The sequence below is a fragment of the Stenella coeruleoalba genome (assembly GCF_951394435.1).
Source record: "Stenella coeruleoalba genome assembly, chromosome: 7".
NCBI classification, from domain to species: domain Eukaryota; kingdom Metazoa; phylum Chordata; class Mammalia; order Artiodactyla; family Delphinidae; genus Stenella; species Stenella coeruleoalba.
Genome location: NC_137153.1, coordinates 119,874,524 through 119,892,725, shown reverse-complemented (window position 1 = coordinate 119,892,725; position 18,202 = coordinate 119,874,524). Strand labels below are relative to the sequence as shown.

Below are 18,202 nucleotides of genomic sequence, written 5' to 3'. Positions count from 1 at the left end.
TGATGGTGGTGGTGATAGGATGGTAATGATGATGAAGATGGTGGTGATGATGGTGGTGATGGTGGTGGTGATGGTGTGGTGATGGTGATGGTAGTGATTTTGATGATGTTGATGGTGGTGGTGGTGATGTTGATGGTGATGGTGGTGATGGTGGTGGTGATGGTGATGGTGGTGATGGTGGTGGTGGTAATGGTGTGATGATGGTGATGGTGGTGATTATGATGTTGATGGTGATGGTGGTGATGATGGTGATGGTGGTGGTGATGATGGTGATGATAATAGTGATGGTGATGCTGGTGGTGATGGTGGTGGTCATGATGATGACAATGATAGTGATGGTGATGGTAGTGATGTTAATGATGGGGGTGGGAGTGATGGTGGTAATAGTGGTGATGGTGGTGATGATGATGATGGTGGTGGTGGTGATGTTTGTGATGGTGATGACGGTGGTGATGGTGATGGTGGTGGTGGTGGTGGCGGTGATGGTGGTGGTGATGGTGATGGTGGTGATTATGATGATGGTGATGGTGGTGATGATGGTGATGGTGGTGGTGATGGTGATGATGGTGTTGGTGATGGTAGTGAAGGTGGTGATGGTGGTGGTGGTTGTGGTGGTGATGGTGATGATGATGGTGATGGTGGTGATAGGATGGTAATGATGAAGATGGTGGTGGTGGTGGTGATAGGATGGTAATGATGATGAAGATGGTGGTGATGGTGGTGGTGATGGTGGTGATGGTGGTGATGGTGGTGATTATGATGATGTTGATGGTGAAGGTGGTGATGATGGTGATGGTGGTGGTGATGGTGGTGGTGATGGCAGGGATGGCAGTTGCCACTTTGTCTGGGCCTCACCGGGTGCCAGGCCCACCGGGCATGCTGTGTATACTGTCACGCTTAGTCCTTAGTGAGGTAGATCTCGTTCTCCTTTGCAAATGCACGCTCAGAGGCCTGGGAAGATTCAGTGATGTGCTTAAGGCCCCACAGCCTGCAAGGGGCGGAATCCTGCACCCAGGCCACCTGTGTCACTGCCTCACCCCTTCCTGAGGTGGTGCCCAGAGTCGTGCTCCTTCCTCTGTGGAGCTTATCACGACAGATGTGTCCCTGTGCTGCGTGGTCAGTCCAGTGCCTACAGGCTTGCTGCTCTGAAAGTCTGGGGTGGGGGAAGGACGGGACAGCTTCCCTCACGTGCTGCCTAGGCTGGGCTGCTCACCTAAATGTCTGGAGTGAAATATCTAGGGCCGCGTAGCCAGTGGGGAAAGGATGTGAGACCCATGCCCTTTATAGAGTCCGGTGGGCCCGTGAGCCAGCCTGGTCCCTGCCGCTGGCTCTGCTGCCCTGTCCCTTGGTCTGGGGATGAGGTGTCCACTCTCTGAGTTCACTAAGGTGACCCTTTAGTCACTGTGGCTAGTTTCAGGTCTGATGAGGCTGGGACGTGACCATCCCCCCACCATCCCTGCCCCTGGCCCCTTGGTGGAGACTCAGGTGTGGTGCACACCGCCTGCACCAGTGCAGGTGTGAGGAGACACCAGGGGTGGGTGGCGCAGGTGAGAATTGGGCTGGGACCAGTGGTGGCCACATAGTGGGGGGAAGGCCACAGACATGGACCGTGGACGCGGGACCCAGGGGGCAGCAGGAGGTGGCTTCCAACCGCGTGGAGATCTTTCTTTAACACTCGCTCGCTCGCTCGCTCACCTGAATGGTGCTTGACTCTTTCTCACGCCGTGGGTGCTGGAAACATCATAGAAACAGTGCCTTAGCCGCCCCGGCTTGGGCCCCTCCCTTTCCATTGTGTGACTTTTTTTTTTTTTTTTTTTTTTTTTTTGCGGTATGCAGACCTCTCACTGCTGTGGCCTCTCCCGTTGCGGAGCACAGGCTCCGGACGCGCAGGCTCAGAGGCCATGGCTCACGGGCCCAGCCGCTCCGCGGCATGTGGGATCCTCCCGGACCGGGGCACGAACCCGTGTCCCCTGCATCGGCAGGCGGACTCTCAACCCCTGCGCCACCAGGGAAGCCCCATTGTGTGACTTTTGATGAAAAATGTCACAACAAGATGTGAAGTGTGACCTGTTTGGGCCGTGAGAGCTTGAACAGGAAGGGGGACTCGGGAGGGCTTTCACGTGCGAACTCTCCTGGGACATCAGGAAGGTGCCTCATGGAAGCCCCCTGCCCTGTGTCCGCCAGGCTGGTCCCAGTGTCAGACCCACCAGGCTCCCCCGGGGAAGGAAAGCTTTGCAGGGTGGACAAGTGACCACGTGTGCCTGCGTGTCCCTGGTGCTCTGTGCACACGTGTGCCTGCTCTGTGTCACTTGCTGGCAAGTGGACTCAGACGGGGCTGTCCTCACCGGGGGCAGATTTGTGACCAGACCCCTGGCAGCCGAAGGTCGATGCTTCCTTCTTGTTTTTGCTCCGTAGACTGCGCGCTCCTACCCCAGCCTGGGACAAGAAGTATCTGTCCGTCCGTCCTCTCAAAGGACCGTGTGTCTCCATTTACGAGGGTGAAGCGCTCTGGCTAAAACCACGGGAAGAGCCAAGTGCGCAGTGGGAGCCCCTCGGGGCCAGTTCGGGTTGGACAGGGAGGGGCCCGTGGTGCGGGGCAGTCCCTGCAGGGCTGGCTTCCCCGGGGGACCCGTGGCTGTTTGTTGAAAGGAGGGATGCAAGATTAAATAGCACTGGAGAGAGGAAATGAAAAGCCGGGCGCGTCACTGGAGAGAGCAGCGGCACAGACGCTCCAGGCCGGGAAGCAGGGGCGAGGGCCTCCCTCATCTGGGCAAAGGTGTTCTCTGAGTCCACAGCCCTTAGGGTTGCAAAGCTCTCCAACGAACACTTTGCAGTTTCCTCAGCAGGAGCGCAGCTTGGGTAAAATCTCATTATGGGAAAAGGCAGGACTGGTTCCCTCAGCAGAAGGCCCGGCTCAGCCAGGGACACCTGTGTCCTGTGTGTCCCGATGGCTGGCGCCTCGCGGGCCGCCCGGCCTGTCCTCTGCAGGAAGAGGGACAGCCGCTGGCCACCCGGGCGTCGGGGCTGTGTGGGGAGTGGGATGGCCGTGGTGACCGCCGGGCTGGTGCAGAAGCTTCTAGGGGGTCTGTAGAGCTTTACTGACCTGGTGGGGGCAGAGATAAGGCACGTCAATCGAGAACGCCCTGGGCATCGTCGGAGCGAGGGATGCAGTGAAAGCAGTGCGCCTGCTTCTCTGGGCAGGTGACGTGGGCCACCGCAGGGCAGGCTGCGCGGGGCGCCGCGTCTGGGGCTCGGCTTTTAGAGGTAACCTGAGCGATTACAGGGCGTGGCCTGCGTTGGAGATGTGGAGTCTGGTGTCAGGAGCACCCACGGGGTGGGTGGGGCGGGTGGGGCGGGGACGTGCCCCACAGAGGGCTGCCTGGATGAGGTGACGGTGTCGTTTATGGGAGCTGGAAGCTCTGGTTGATGTGTGTGCGGGACATAGAAGTCGGCTCCAGGGAGCCCCCATTCCGTGCCCTCGCGAGAGTGACCCCCCCCTCCGAGCCTAGTGGGTGCATCTGTGACATGGGGATGAGAGGGAGGAAACGAGGTCCAGCTTCCTCTTGGAGGGGCCGGGGGGTGGTGGGCTGGAATGGGGAAAGGCAGAGGCTTGTGGCGGGCAGTGGGTGCCCGGAAAGCCATCCCGTCGGGTGGCAGGTGGGGCGGGGTGGGCGCATGCAGCCCTGGGCCCTGGGCTGCTGCTGAAGGAGGAGACGGAGCCCCAGCCGCCTGGTGCCCCCCCCGGCACCCTCCGTAGTTCTGCTGCCCGCTCTGGGCTGGGCCGTATGTGACTCGTGGGTCCTGTCGCCCGTGGGAGCCAGGAGGCCCGCCGTCAGGGGCTGGAGCGGGGTACGTGCCCCTGCAGGTCGCAGCGAGAAATGCTGCTGTCGGGGGGCTTGTAGGCTGTGGGAGGGGCAGGGTGGGTGGCAGTCAGTCAGCAGCTCCCCGTGCAGGGTGCACACCCACTGCTCCAGGCTCTGCGGGGCTCAGAGGGCAAGGCTCCGGGCAGGGTGGGGCGAAAGCGGTGGGGAGAAGTGCGCCTGGGCCGGCGACCATGCAGGGGGGTCACGGCCTCACCCGTATCACGGTGGGGATTTCGGGGAGCAGAGATAGCACAGTGGGGACCCTCGGTGAGCGCTCGCTGCATCATGGATGAGGGGACCAAGGCCCTGGTCAAGTGTAAGACAGCACGGATACTGCGGGGTGAGGAGATACACAGTGGGACCTTCCTGGTTCTGGAAAGTTCTTCCACCCCACGGCCTCCGTTTCCCCATCTGTAAAGTGGCGGTTGCAGTGAGGCTCAGGAGAGATTTGTGGGGGGCACCCAGCAGTGGCCAGGCAGACTTTGGACCCCCGTCACGGCGTCACAGTTCCCCGGACTCGGAGCCCTTGGGGCTGAGCTGCTGTTGAGGCTGGCAGGACCCACCCCTGCTGACCTCAGATTCCGTCTGTAAAATGAGACGGTTTTACTATATCAAGGATTTTGACTTTCTAAGGAAACCCGTAAACCCTTTCCTAACTGACATTTCTCTGGGGCAGCCTGATGTGGAAAACCTGCTGGGACCCCAGGCCCCTCCACGGAACCCTTTTTGAGAAGCCCTGGCCAGGCCAAGCTCCAGGTCCCCACGTCCCGAGGGACCTGCGGGGGCCGGAGGCGGGAGGCAGGACGTCCCGGGAGGTCAGCGAGGGCTGGCTCGGCGAGTGGGGACCATCCCGCTGGTGCTCCCTGGGCTCCGAGGGGCTGCAGCTGGGCTCCGGCATCTCCCACCAGCAGCCGCTGTGAAGGCCGCACCAGGGCAGGGGCTCCGTGACGGGCCTCCGGGTCTGGAGTTTGGAGCTTGGTTTCCCATCCCCCGAGGCATCGTGAAAATGCTCTCAGGACACAGTCATAAAGCTGTGATCGCTCGTGGCACGTTTGAAGGGCAACATGCACCCCTTAGGGCAGCCGGGGGGCACGACGTCTCCAAGTCGCCGGGTGGTGCTGCCGGAAGCCCTGTGTTGAGAAGGATTCTGAGTTGCCTCTGGTCTCAATGAGACAAAGCACAGCGGGAGACGGGGTCTCTGGGAGGGGCACGCGAGGTGTTCCATGTCCCCAGCCTGAAGCACAGACTCGAATAATTCCAGTTCTGGCTCCCAGCCTCCCTCGACGGCAGAGGCTCTATTTTGATTTTCCAAACTTCTGGCAGAGCCCTTCTCCTGGACCACCCGAGGGTGGAGGAGGGCAGGGGAGCCCCAGGTTTCCTTTGGCTAAATGGGGAGCCCAGGGGCTGCGTCCTGTCTGGGGTCGCCGGCCACCAGGACAGTCGCCCACATGCCCCCTTGCTGCAGAGAGAAATTGGTTGGCTCTGATCGGATGCCGCAGAAGGGGCAGAGGAGTTCCTGAGGCCTCACGGGGGACGGAAGGAGGGATGCTCTCGGGGTGCGGAGCGGTGGCTGCCTTTGGCCCGAATGCAAGATCAGAGCTTGTCTGAAGACTCAAGGGGCCGCTCTAGGGCCTGGCTGCCCCCACAATGACCAGCGCCTTAGGGATCCCCAACCCCAGGCCCTGCCCCCGAGCCCTTCAGGGCAGAGTGTCTGAGGGGCCCGGGTTCCTCGGGAGCCCCCGCTGGGTGTGGGGCAGGGGAGACAGGACTTCCCTCTGCCCTGGAGGCCTCAGGGTATTCATGGGGTGTCAAGGTCATGGCTTTCAGGGCCCCAGGACACCTCATCCAGGGCCGCCCAGCGTCCCCCTGTGCCCCCAGTACCCCATCAGTGCTTCGGGGTCCAGGAACCATCCTGCCTCTGGTCAGAACCCCCGAGGGAGGCCGAGGTCCTCCCTCGCTTCGCGCAGCCCTGGTGTTTCCCGTGAGGCCGGGGAGGTGTCTCCTTGGCTTGTGTAAGGTGGGTTTGACCGCTGTTCCCTGAGCCCCAGCTTTGCCTCCCAGCCCTCAGTGGGGTCTGCTGCTGGGGGCTGGGGGCAGCGTCCTGAAGCCCCACCCCCACCCTGCCCTGCCCTCGGGAGGTGACGCCCCTGGGTGGTTTGGGAGCAGGGGAGCCACCTGCTCCGTCTGGGAGCCTAGAGGCAGAGCCAGTGCCACATCTGTCACCCCAGGGTCCTGCCCCAAAGCTCCTGGCCCCGATGGGGTGCCCGGGGATGTGAGCCCCTCCCTGTGTGCGGGAAGAGGTCGGGGGAGGGCTGGAGGGAGCTCTGGGTGAGGATCCGGGTGCAGAGCTTCTGGGGGGCTTCGCAGCCATGCCTCAGTTTCCCCTTCTCCATAGTGGGTGGGGGACAGTAGACCCCTGCCCTCTGAGGGACACGCCCACAGAACAAACAGGCATGTTCTTTTGGTGTGAAAACCCACTTGAGAATTTGGCGGGAAGAATGATTTTCAACACGTGCGGGGACTTGCAGGGGAGGGTGGGTGCTGGAGACGAAGGGGGCCTTCTGCCGGCAGGGCCCTCGACGGACCACGTGGTCACTGCTGCAGCCTGGGGCACGGGTGGGCAGGCGGGGAAGCAGGCCTGGCTGAGGGCCGGGTCGGCAGGCACATTTCGGAGCCTGGGCTGAGTGCTGGGAAGCACCTCCGCTCCGGCTGGGCCTGTTTGTGGGAGTGGATGCCGTGCCCTTGGCTTTGCTCATCGCCCCGTGCGGGGCCTGCGAGGCCTGGCGCTGGGCCGGACACCTTGTGATACAGGGACACAGAGATGCACCGGCCGCGGCCACCACCCGGGGACCTGGGCTTTCCGGGGAGGCAGGCCCTCCGCCGGGCCACTGTGATGAGTGTGCTGGCGGCTCCTTCGAGGGCCGCACCCCCTGCCCGGGGTCACAGCTGCCCCCCAAATGCCCCGAGCCTGTTCTTTTTTCCGGTAACCGCATTTGGAGAGCGTATATTCAGATGTCAAGCTGCCAGTCCGTAGGGAGAAATACTTTATTTGAATTGGATGAAATTTGAACTAGAAGTCATGTTGTTCAATAAAAACGTGTGGTTTTGATTCACTGGGCCTGTCGTATGGTTCCTGTGTGCTGGAGAGTTTAAAACGTGGGCCGGGAGCCTCTGACATCCAAAGGGAGAGAGAAGGGGTGGCTGAGCGAGGGGGTGGGCGCCGGGCGGGGGGTGCCCCTCTCCTGCTCTGCCCCCGTGACAGCCCCACGGGCTGCTCACCCTGCATGCCCACTCCTCCCACTGGCAGGAAGGCAGAGGGGCTGCAGACTGAGCCCCGGGGCCTGCGGCCAGGCTGTGGTCGGTGACGCTGACGGTGAGGGTCCGTCTGTGTTCCGGAGACAGTGCTGGACGTCGGGGTGGGGGGGCCACGCTCCACCCCTCCGAGCCCCCTGCGTGGAGACGGGCTGCTGGGGGTAGTTCTGAGCCCTCGCTCGTCAGGGGGCGGTTTCAAACCCGGGTTGGGAGGCTGTGTATTTGGAACTGTGCCTCAGGGATCGGGTAGGAATGGGCCTTTGCTGGACTCCAGGACTGTCACCCCGTCTCTAGGTCGGGTTACCCATAGAGCCTTTGGGAAGCCACGGAGGGTGAGGGTCCTGTCCCCAGAGCTGTGCGCACGGCCGGCACCTTGCTTCACAGATCCCAGAGGCCATCCGTGGACCCACGCTTAGTGACTTTGGGTGACACATCACCCCCGCCCTGCCATGGTCCAGCGATGAGAGGCCACATCTGGCCCCTGCCTGGGGGCCCGCCTCTCTCTCCTCCTGGGGTCTGGCACAGAGAAGGGCCTCACGCACCTTCTCCAAATGACCGGCAGGGAGGGTGCGGCTTCCTTGCCTGGGCCTGTGGTTCTGACGTGTGCGGATGGGCACCGCGTTCTTGCTCCGCCCGTGGCCCCGTCCTTCAGGAGTGCTGCGAGCCTTTGGCTGGATCCTGGCAGAGCAGAGGCTCAGCAGCAGGGGCAGCCTCAGGCTTCTTGTCAGAAGGGGGCAGTGGGACTGGCGCAGGAATCGATGGAAATCTGATGAATACGCAGTCCGGGTGTGATGGGGTCTTACCCGTGGGGCACAGGGCAAGCCCGAGGTGTTAGGCAGGGTGTGGGCACCCCTAGGCAGTGGTTCTGGGCCGTGCGTGCATCCGCCACGTGTGATGCAGTAGCTCGCACTTAGTAGGTGCTCAGTAATGACTATTGAATGAGTGGATGGGTGGACGGAGAGAAGGATGGATGGTCCGTGCGTGGATGGCTGGGTGGGTGGATGGATGGATGGGCGGGTGGGTAGATGGGTGGGTGGATGGATGGATGTGTGGGTGGGTGGGTGGATGGATGGGTGGGTGGAAGGATGGGTGGGTGGGTGGAAGGATGGGTGGGTGGGTGGGTGGATGGGTGGATGGGTGGGTGGGTGGGTGGATGGATGGGTGGGTGGATGGCTGGATGGATGGGTGGCTGGGTGGATGGATGGGTGGGTGGATGGATGGATTCATGGGCAGATGGATGGGTAGATAGGTGTATGGATGGGTGGATAGGTGGATGGGTGGGTGGGTGGATGGATCAGTAACGCCTGGATGGCCGGGTCGGTTGAATGGCTCTTAGAGGTAGCAGCTCCCCCAGAGGAGGCCTGGCCCCGAGGACAAGCTCCTGGGTCCCCACGTGGGTGCCCTCTGTGCTGCCTGTTCAGGCTTTTCGTCCTCTTCCAGGGAGACATCCAGCAGCTGCTCTTCGTCTCGGACCACCGGGCAGCTTACGACTACTGCGAGCACTACAGCCCTGACTGTGACACTGCGGTCCCCGACAAGCCCCAGTCTCAGGACCCCAATCCCGATGAATATGTGAGTCCTGGTGGGAGCCGTGGGCAGACCGTCTCGGGGTGCTGGGCGTGGAGGGACACAGAAGCTGTGGGACTCCCGTTTGAAGCAAACGCACTGGGTGAGACTATAATTGATCCCTGGGGCAAGGTGGACTCCTGACTCACTTTACGAAGGGTTCTGTGCTCCCAAAGCAATGGAGTCAAAAAGGACGTTGGTAAAGAATCTTTCACCCAAGTTTCTGGGGGAAGAGAGCCATGCGCCCCCTGGACCAACACCTGGGTGGGGTGCCGTGAGCGGAAACGCCACAGGTGCCCCCGGCGGGCCGTCTGGAGCTGGCCAGGCAGGAGGGGCTCAGGGCTGTCGGAGCGGATGATGGTCCCCTCTGACCCCTAGGGCGGCAGCTACTCTGAGGGGCAGCCTCGGCCCGAGAGTTTCAGGAGCGTGTCCAACACCACTGTCCTCTGGCCGTGACCCGCGTGTCAGTGGGTCAGCCTTTCCCATCCACCCGCCCTCACGCCCCAGCAGCACCTCCGTTAGTTGGATTTGCAGTTCTTTGTACCGTTTCCAAATGAGAATCCTCTCCCATCCCCTGCGCAGGGTGGACTCCTGTTTCTTTTAAGTAAAATTCAGTCCTGCTCTCTATTTTTTCTGTGAGCTTCCCTTCTTTCACGAGCAGTCGGAAGAGAAGGAGGGGGGTACCCCATGAAGCTGTGGAGTCCTGGGCTAGGCATGTCTTTCCCACCCCGAGAACAGGGTTGGCAGTGCCCCCAGCTGGCTAGCTGCAGCCGAGGCCTCCTGGCCACGCCTCACCCTCCCCATGCCCGACACAGAAATGGGTCTGAGGGTGAGACCGTCTCTGTCGCTGTGAAGTCCCTCCCGTGAGGCCTGGGCCTTCGGTGAAGGTCGGGGGGGCCCTCGGTTTGGGTGGGTGCCAAAGGGTCAGAACGTTTGGACCTTTTAGGGCTCATCTCTCTTTGAAGGCCACCGGGGGTCCCCGTTCCTTCCCTGGACTCCTCGTGGGGCTAGCTCTGCTCCCCCAGGGGATGGAGGGGGAAGACTCCTTTCAGGGCCCACGGGGTTGGTGCCTGGAGCTGGGCACGACTTTTGGGGGTCCGATCTTCCCAGTTGAGCCCACGAGGGAGGGAGATGGCGGGCTGGCATCTCGGGGTGGGGGGCCCGCACCCTCCTCACGTGGCCCTATTTGCTCTCAGTACCCGGAAGGAGAGGGTGAAGGAGACACCTATTACTATGAGTACCCCTACTATGAGGACACGGACGACGTGGGCAAGGAGCCCACCCCCACCAAGACACCAGTGGAAGCAGCTCGAGAGACCACAGAGGTGGCCGAGGTCTGGCCGGGCGGCTGCTGGTCCCTGGAGGCCGTGGTTGGCGGGGGGGCCGGGGGCGCCGTGGCGAACGTGGGGGCCGTTTGGAGATGCGTGGAGAGCAGGGGCGGTGGGCGGGAGCTTGGCAGGGAAACGGGGGACCAGGGACCGTATGTGCTTTCTCCTCAAGGGGAGTGTAGGGCAGAGGACCTTCCGTGGTTCAGGGGACACCAGGGGACATGGATGTGATGGAATCCAGTCCCCTCCCCAACGGGTGGCCGGGACACTGGCCCATAAGGCTCTAAGAGTCTGGAATGTTCTCTTACTTTTTTTTTCTTTGGTCACCATGTGGCTTGCGGGATCTTAGTTCCCCAACCAGGGATTGAACCCAGGCCCTCAGCAGTGAGAACGCAGAGTCCTAACCACTGGACCACCAGGGAATTCTCTGTTCTCTTACTTCTTAAAAAAAAATTTGAGATACAGTTCACCCTGTCCAAGTGCATGACCGCGGGGTTTATTCGTGCACAGCACTTCTGCGGGCTGGGCTGTCTCCCCCGGCCTGAGGGGACCTCTGCGCCCCGATCCACAGGGCCCGGTTGGTTAATGGGTCAGTCTCCCTCTCAAGCCGCAGAGGAAAGCCCCGACCCGGTCCTCGCTGCGCCGGCCGCACCCCTAACCCTGCGCGTCTCTGCCCGGCTCCCAGGAGCTGACCCAGCCCCCCACGGAAGCCCCTCCGGTGCCCGACACCAGCGAGGGGGCCGGGAAGGAGGAGGACCCCGGCATCGGGGACTACGAGTACGTGCCCAGCGAGGACTACTACACCCCACCCCCTTACGAGGACTTCAGCTACGGCGAAGGCATCGAGAGCCCCGACGAGAGCCCCGACCGGTCCCCCGACCAGGGCGCCCGGGCCGAAGTTCCCACCAGCACGGTCCTCACCTCCAATGCCTCTAACGTAATTGCCTTCCCAGCGAGTGGGCTTGGTCCAGGGGAGGGGGCTGGACCCCGGGCTCTTCCTTCTCTACTCCTCACTTCGCTGTCCTGGGGCAGCTGCCCTCCCCCTGCCCACCACAACTGGCCCTGCAGCCCTTTGCAGCCAGGCCGTTCTAAGTGATGGCCGAGGATGCCCGGTGAGTTTGCCGTCACTGCCTTGCTGGTGCATCTCAGTGTTGTCAGTTTTTCATCAGCAAAATGGGTGGAATGAGCCCCGCCCTCCGGGTCTCTTGGGGTTCGGCGGTGACGGACGAGGACATGCGTGTTCACAGACAGTGTTCCTGTCTGGGGCCCGGGTGAGGGCAGGCCAGACAGGTACATGAGCTGGGGGTCTGGACAAGCAGACCAGACATGAGGCCCGGTAGGACCATGGGCTTTCCCATCAGGCCGACCTGACTTGAAGTCTCTGCCAGTGGCCTTGGAAAGTGATATCCCCTCTCTCAAAATCAGTGATCTCATTTACAACCTGGCACCAGTGTTCCCTGCCTCTTGGGGCTGTTGCCACGTCTTCAGACTGGAGAGGAGTTGAGCTCAGCCCATGGTCCATAGGGAGTGCTTAAACACAACCATCACGTGATGCTGAATCCTTGATGGCCACAGAGCAGACACACGGGGTTCTGATGGGTCCAGACCCCTCTGGCAGCGGGCATGGGATTAGGAGCTTGTTACCCCGAGACCCTGGGCCTTGGGTCGAGCCCCTGGCGGCCCCAGGTTCCCCAAGTACACTGTGCAGCCTGGGGCCACGTGCCCGTCCTTCTGCAGCCCTGATTTGCCACGGGGTCTCGGGGGCTTTGGGGTGAGTCTCCCCGTCGTGAGAGGGAGACGATGACTCCCAACAAGTGAAACCCCAGGCTACCTGTGTTCTGTGAACTTGGAATGCCACGGTGCTTGGAGTCCGGGGGCTGGGGGCCTGTGCGTGTCCGTTCCTCTGGGTGACCCTGCCGCCTTCCCTCTCAGCCGGATCCGCCTCCGGAGGAGGGGATGGACGACTTGGACGGAGAGTTCACAGAAGAAACCATCAGGAACCTGGACGAGAACTACTACGACCCTTACTACGACCCCACCATCTCCCCGTCGGAGATCGGGCCGGGCATGCCCGCCAACCAGGACACCATCTACGAAGGGGTGAGTGGCTAGGGAGGGTGCCTCCCCGGGCCCTTGCGGGGGACCCCCTGCTTCACCAGCCGTATGGATTTGGTGTAATCTGTACCTTCTTTCTGTTCTCCCTCTCCTCTCTCTGCATCTTACAAACCTCAGATCGGACCACGGGGCGAGAAGGGTCAAAAGGGAGAACCTGCCATCGTCGAGCCAGTAAGACACTTTCTTATTGTCGCCCCGAAACGGCGGGGTGGTGGGTCGAAGCTGGGGGCACGTGGTGGGTTAAGTAGGATGTGGCTGGGCCTGTGGGACCCCTGCGCCTCTATGCCTGGGGCTACCACGAGGAGCTGCGTGACCTCGTGGATGCCACACGCTGCTTGGAAAAGCGCCTGGGCGGGGGTAAGGTTCTGGACCTCGAACGAGGTGGCGGCCGCCTGGGATTCGAATGGGTCGGGACCCTTTGTGCCGCACGCTTAGGATCCGGGCACACCACTGTGTGTCGATTTCTCCTTGTTAAAAGACTCGGCTTCTGGGAAGGAGGGAGCTCCCCTGGAGGGCAGAGGGGGTTAGCAGGCTGAGTGTGGCGGCCGGTCTGGAGCAGGGAGAGTTAGCCACGGACCCAGCTCTCCACGCGGGCTGTGCGGCCATGTGGCTGCAGCTGGTGGAACAGGGAAGCCTGGCCGTCAGCCACGCCGAGGGGATTTAATAAAACAGCTCTGCCCTGAAACTCCCACTGAGTGAAACTGCACTGTGCTGGGCTGGGGGCGAGTTAAACAAAATGACTGTTGAGAACGTCTTAACCTTGGGATCAGAGGGAAGAGGGTCCCACGTGCACCTCGTGGGGCGGTGGGTGTCGGCAGGGGCCCCACTCTGCGTTGGCATGTCCTCTGCCCTCAGGGAGCCGTGCCTGGCCGGGGAGCACCAGGGTCCACCCTGTGGCCTTTGGGCTGCCGAGGTCCAGGCGCTGAGTCGGGGCGGGCGAGGTGCCAGGTGATCAGCCGGGTGGGGGAGGGGTGCCCCGCAGCTGCACGTGGTGGGTGTGGCATCATGGGCTGGGAAGCAGCTCTAAGAGTGGGGAGGGGCTGGCTGCCAAGGTCCACCCCTGCCACGTCCTCCAAGAGCCAGAGGGAGGAGGCCAGCGTCCTGCACTCGACGGCTCACGAGGCTGGGGCCAGGCTCCAGCTTCCTCTACTGCCAGGACTCGGTTGCCCCACGTGGAGGCTCCAGGACGCTTCCGATCTTGGGACTTCCGGGACGGAGGACTGAGGGACCCCCATCCTCCCGTGGGACTTCCGGGACGGAGGACTGAGGGACCCCCATCCTCCCGTGGGACTTCCGGGACGGAGGACTGAGGGACCCCCATCCTCCCGTGGGACTTCCGGGACGGAGGACTGAGGTGACCCCCATCCTCCCGTGGGGACGGAGGACTGAGGGACCCCCATCCTCCCGTGGGACTTCCGGGACGGAGGACTGAGGGACCCCCATCCTCCCGTGGGACTTGTGGGACGGAGGACTGAGGTGACCCCCATCCTCCGTGGGACTGGGAAGGTTCTTTTGGAACCTCATCCCCCTTAGAGGCACCTGAAGCCCGTGGCTGGGGCATCAGGGCGGGGGGACTAGATGACTGTCCTGCTCTGTGCCTCCTGCCCCGCCCCCCAGGGCATGTCCCAGGGATGGGCGCCTCCGCTCCCACTGGGCTGTGGCCGCTGGGCACACACATCTGTTCTCGGGCTGAGAACATTCCTTTCCCGGTGCTCCCCAAGGGTCCAAGGGAGTCAGGGCTTGTCTGGGGCCGGAAGATGGGGATGCAGAGGAAGTGGGCAGAGGGGCCGAAGGGGGACACCAGCACCAGGCGGCTCCTTGCTCGGCGACATGTAAACCCCTCACACCAAGTCCAGACTCGGAGGAAGGCGACCCTCAGGGAAGAGCAGTGCGGCCAGTGGTGCCGCCTCGAGACATGGGCTGCCGGGGACCCGCGCCAGCCCTTGAGGGGCTGTGCCAGAAGGTGGGCCACACCCCGTGTGACTTCCCTGTGGTCCAGCTGTGTGCAGACCACGGTCCAGATGGCTTTGGTCCCCGGTGGACTTGCCGCCGACTCGGGTGCCTTCCGTGGTGTCCCCATCGCTTTGGTGAAAGGAGCATCTTGCCTGGGAAGAGGAGAACCCTCGGGCAGGCGGGGGCCGGGCTCTGTGGAGTCCTGGATTTGGGCCTGGCTCTGGGAAGCCCTGGCCGGCACCTCGGTCAGGACAAGCTTCCTTTTCACATGTCCCTCAGACCGGGCTGCCCCTGTGTGAGAGCCATAGCGTCCCAGGTCCAGGTGGAGGCGGATGAGAGTGGATGAGGCGTCCAGTGGCCAGGCTCTACCAGGCTCCACCGGCGAGGGTGGGCCGGGGCGTCCAGTGGCCAGGATCCACCAGGCTCCACCGGCGAGGGTGGGCCGGGGGAACAGGCTGAGCAAATAGAAGCGGCCCAACACAGATAGCATGTCTCCAGCAAATGCATTTCATCTTTGTTCGGGGAGAAATGAGTCATCTGGATAAAGTTAGGGAAGGATGCCCTCCCCTCTGGCTCCAGCGTTTGCTCCCGCCCAGCCCCCAGCCTGTTCGGAGTGTCCGAGGGACCGAGGCCGGTCTCCCTGGAGACATCATGGAAACTGTTGGAATTTCTCAACCCGGAGCATCACCAGATGTCCTCAAAGTCTTAGCTCCCTATAAACAGATGGCCGAGTCCCGGACCACGGCCGACGTGGTCTTGCCTCGGCCGCGCAGGCGTCACGGCCCGTGAAGGTTGGGTGGCCGTTTGCTCTCCCCAGCCTGCCCCAGCGACCTCCTTCTGGGGAGCGTGGCTGACTGTCCATGGGGCTCTGGGAACCAGCTCCTTCTCTTTGCATCCATCCATCCCGGGTACACAGGGGCAGACCTGGTACCCTGTGTCGTGGGTCAGCGACACCAGCGGCTCCTCGACAGGACAGGAGTCCCTCAGCCGAGCGGATTCAGGCCAGTCAGATCTGGTGCTCCTGGCTGCCCTGGGACCTCAGGGAGCCAGGCATCTCCAGAGTCAATGCCCTGTATCATCTGGCGAAGGCCCATAACAGGCATGTCTGCCTTCCACTGGGGCTTAAGGGAGGTTTCCTCGGTCTGTGCTGTGTAGCAGATGAATGGACCCCCGCTAAGGATGGTTTCGAGTTCTCAGCTGAGGCTGAGACCTTCCACCCCGGTGGGGTGTGGAGCGGGGCCATTGAAGGAAGGCCATGGCTTCCCGTGTCTTGGGAGCACTTCTCTTCGGGGCGGTGGTCAGGGGTCCATCCCTTCACTGTACCTGGGAGAGCGCCGGCACCCCTCTACTGGGCTCATCTATCCAGCGGCCTCCGGCCCTTGCCGGGCCGACCTGCAATGATCCTCCCGTGAGAGCCCACCCACCGTGGCCCCCACTCCCTGAGAACAGCGGTTGTGTGTCCGGGAAGACAGCTGCGGTCCTGCAGGGTCCGTGGCAGCCAGGGATTTCTCTCTTAAGCCTAGCTCAGTTCTGAGCTTCCTCAGCTGCCTTTGTCAGAGGAGGAGACAGGAAAGTGGGACTGATGAGGCCGTTTGGATGAACTCTCTGTGTACATCTCGTGTACAAACATTTCTCTGAGTGCACATCTGTGTAAACACCGGGTGCATCCTCCCAGCGACTGGGGAGCCCTGGTCGGGAGGATGAGGGGCTTGGAGGGGACCTGCAGCCCCTGGCCTGGGTGCCCCCCACTGGGGGGTGTCTGACACCTTTGCTGACCTGGTGCCTGTCCTGGGCACACCCTCTTACTCCTAGGAGGCAATTCTAGGTGTCACAAGAGAACTGTTCACTTTCAAAGAAAAGCCCAGGGCACAATAGCATTGATCAGCCCCAGAGAGAAGCGACCCGAGCCTGCTTTGTTCCGGGGAAACAGGAGGCAGGTCTGCCACGGGGGGCCAAGTATGTCCAGCCCTCTCACCGCTGTCTCAGCCGTCACAGGAATTCATTGGGAGGAGGGGTCCACGGCAGCCAGGCGCCCCGCGTAAGTCTGAAGCCTGCCCAGCCGGGCCGGACGGAACCCACCGGGTCCCAGGACCCCCAGAAACGATCCACCACGGTGTTCTCAGCATGCAGACCCTCGCAGGGGCCAGAGGTCCTTCCCTCCCTGGAAGGCCATGCGTTGCCTCTGACTCCTGAAGTGGGCATGGAACACAGAGGACGCTGGGGCGGTGGGCATGGAACACAGAGGACGCTCACCTTGGTGTTGACCGGACAGGGGTAGAGAGGAGGCCCGCGCTGGGAAGGTAGCTGAAGCCGAGGCCCGGGAGCAGGAGACCCCGGGCCGGGAGCTGTGTCCGCAGAGACCTGAAGCCTGCTCTCCCCTCCGTTGCCCGTGCCGACTCTACGGCCCAGGCTGACAGGGGGCAGGAGGCCTTGTCCCTATTTGGGGGGAAAGACAGTGAGGCCCGGGGGCCTGAGGCAGCATGAACCTCGGCTCAGCCGGGTGAGGGGCTAGAGGAGGAGGGCAGCTGAGTGCCCAGTGGACTTGGCTGTGTTTCCCAGGTGGAGGGAGGGGGGGGCTGGAGACCCCAGCATGGCCGCTCTAGCAGTTGGGCCTAACGGTTCTCTAGGCGGGGACCTCAGCTGTGGTGCCCTTTCCTCCTGTCCTCCTGGAAGCCACCGGCTGGTCGTCTCTCCATCCTCCCTGGGCCCTGGCCCTGGGGTCCACTGCTCCCTCAGGCCGCCGTCACCGGGGCCTGCCTCGGCACTGCCCCCTGGGCACAGGAAGGCAGAGGTGTGGCCGGGGCGTCCGGGTTCCTCCTCTCTCCTCTGGAAGCGGTTCTTGAGGGAAACCTGTGGGTTGCTGTCTGGCTTGTGGCTGCCTTGGAAACGCTCAGAGGACGGTCGCCGTGGCCCCCCTTCCAGAGGCTGCTGCTTGGGACCCCTCCCAGGACGGAGGGTGCAGACCCAGGGGCCCGAGACGGTGGCCCTCTGGTCCACCCAGCATGGAGGGCTTCCTCAGGACCGGGGTCTGCTAGGGGCCGGGCGCACTCGGGGTCTGGCGATGGAGGGAAGGGATCCTGGGGTCTCAGACGCTCCCCCTGTCTCTTCCAGGGCATGCTCCTGGAGGGGCCACCCGGCCCCGAAGGCCCCGCGGTGAGTGTCCCATTTTATGTCCCGTGACTTGTGGGAGGCGCTCAGGGGTGGAGGGAGACCCCTTAAAGCTCCCAGATGGAAAAGAGGGGTAAACGCCCTGGGACCGGCACTTTCTCGAACCCTCTCCTGGCAAGGCGGGAACCGCCCTGTGGCTGCATCTTTAGCTCTGCCTGACTTTACTTTTAATTCTAGGGTCTCCCAGGACCTCCAGGAACGATGGGTCCCACTGGCCAAGTGGGTGACCCTGGAGAAAGGGTAAGGGCGGCTCAGTCCCCTCGGATCATGGGCTCTGTGGCCTCGTCCAGGCGTCCTCCCTGCTCGGGGAGCAGCCTTGCCCTCACCTGTGTGGGTGACCGCCGTACACTGACGTCCTTCCCCAGATTGCCCCGTCCCCTCGCATCTCACGCCACCCCTTAGCGCGCCCACTCTCTTCAGATGTTTAGGGGGCCGACTGTTGCCTGGCCCTGAGCTGGAGGCAGGAGACCCCTGCAAGAGTGAGCCTCAGCTGGGCTGTGGGTCCCCCGGCGGGTTCCAGGGGCCAGCTCATGGTGGCGGCCCTGCATTAGGGTAGCAGTAACAACAGCTGCAGTGGCCAAAGAGCTCTGGTGCTGCCTGGGTATCCCACAGGGTCCGAATCATCCTCCCTCAATACGTGGACTTCATTGGCCTTAAGACCCCCTCGCTCCAGCTTCCTTGTTGGAAATCTAGCAACAGACACAGAAAACTTGCTCTGGGTCAGAGAGACCATCTTGCGGCCACCCTAGCCAAAGGGACCATCCTGGGGTCATCCTGACCAAAGGGACACATCCTGTGGTCTCCCTGGTCAAAGGTACCATCCCCGGGTCGCCCTGGGTGGCTGCCGGAGAGATGCAGGCTGAGCCCAGTTCGCGGCAATTTCGTTCCGCCTCCTAG

At 62.6% G+C, this 18,202-nt stretch overlaps 1 protein-coding gene across 5 annotated transcripts in view; it reads left to right on the top strand.

The window, feature by feature from the left end:
* COL5A1 (collagen type V alpha 1 chain) overlaps positions 1-18,202 on the top strand; it is a 155,872-nt gene that overhangs the window by 58,732 nt on the left and 78,938 nt on the right. For 4 of the 5 annotated variants that reach the window (XR_013828946.1, XM_079925579.1, XM_079925577.1 and 1 more), the window contains exons 5-11: positions 8,616-8,747; positions 9,938-10,075; positions 10,755-11,006; positions 12,002-12,169; positions 12,302-12,355; positions 17,249-17,290; positions 17,483-17,545. Coding sequence is in view for 4 of the 5 variants with exons in the window: in XM_079925579.1 (XP_079781705.1) it covers positions 8,616-8,747; positions 9,938-10,075; positions 10,755-11,006; positions 12,002-12,169; positions 12,302-12,355; positions 17,249-17,290; positions 17,483-17,545 (849 nt within the window). In the remaining variant the exon portion in view is untranslated. The remainder of the gene's footprint in view (positions 1-8,615; positions 8,748-9,937; positions 10,076-10,754; positions 11,007-12,001; positions 12,170-12,301; positions 12,356-17,248; positions 17,291-17,482; positions 17,546-18,202) is intronic. The other variant, XM_079925578.1, reaches the window with a different exon arrangement.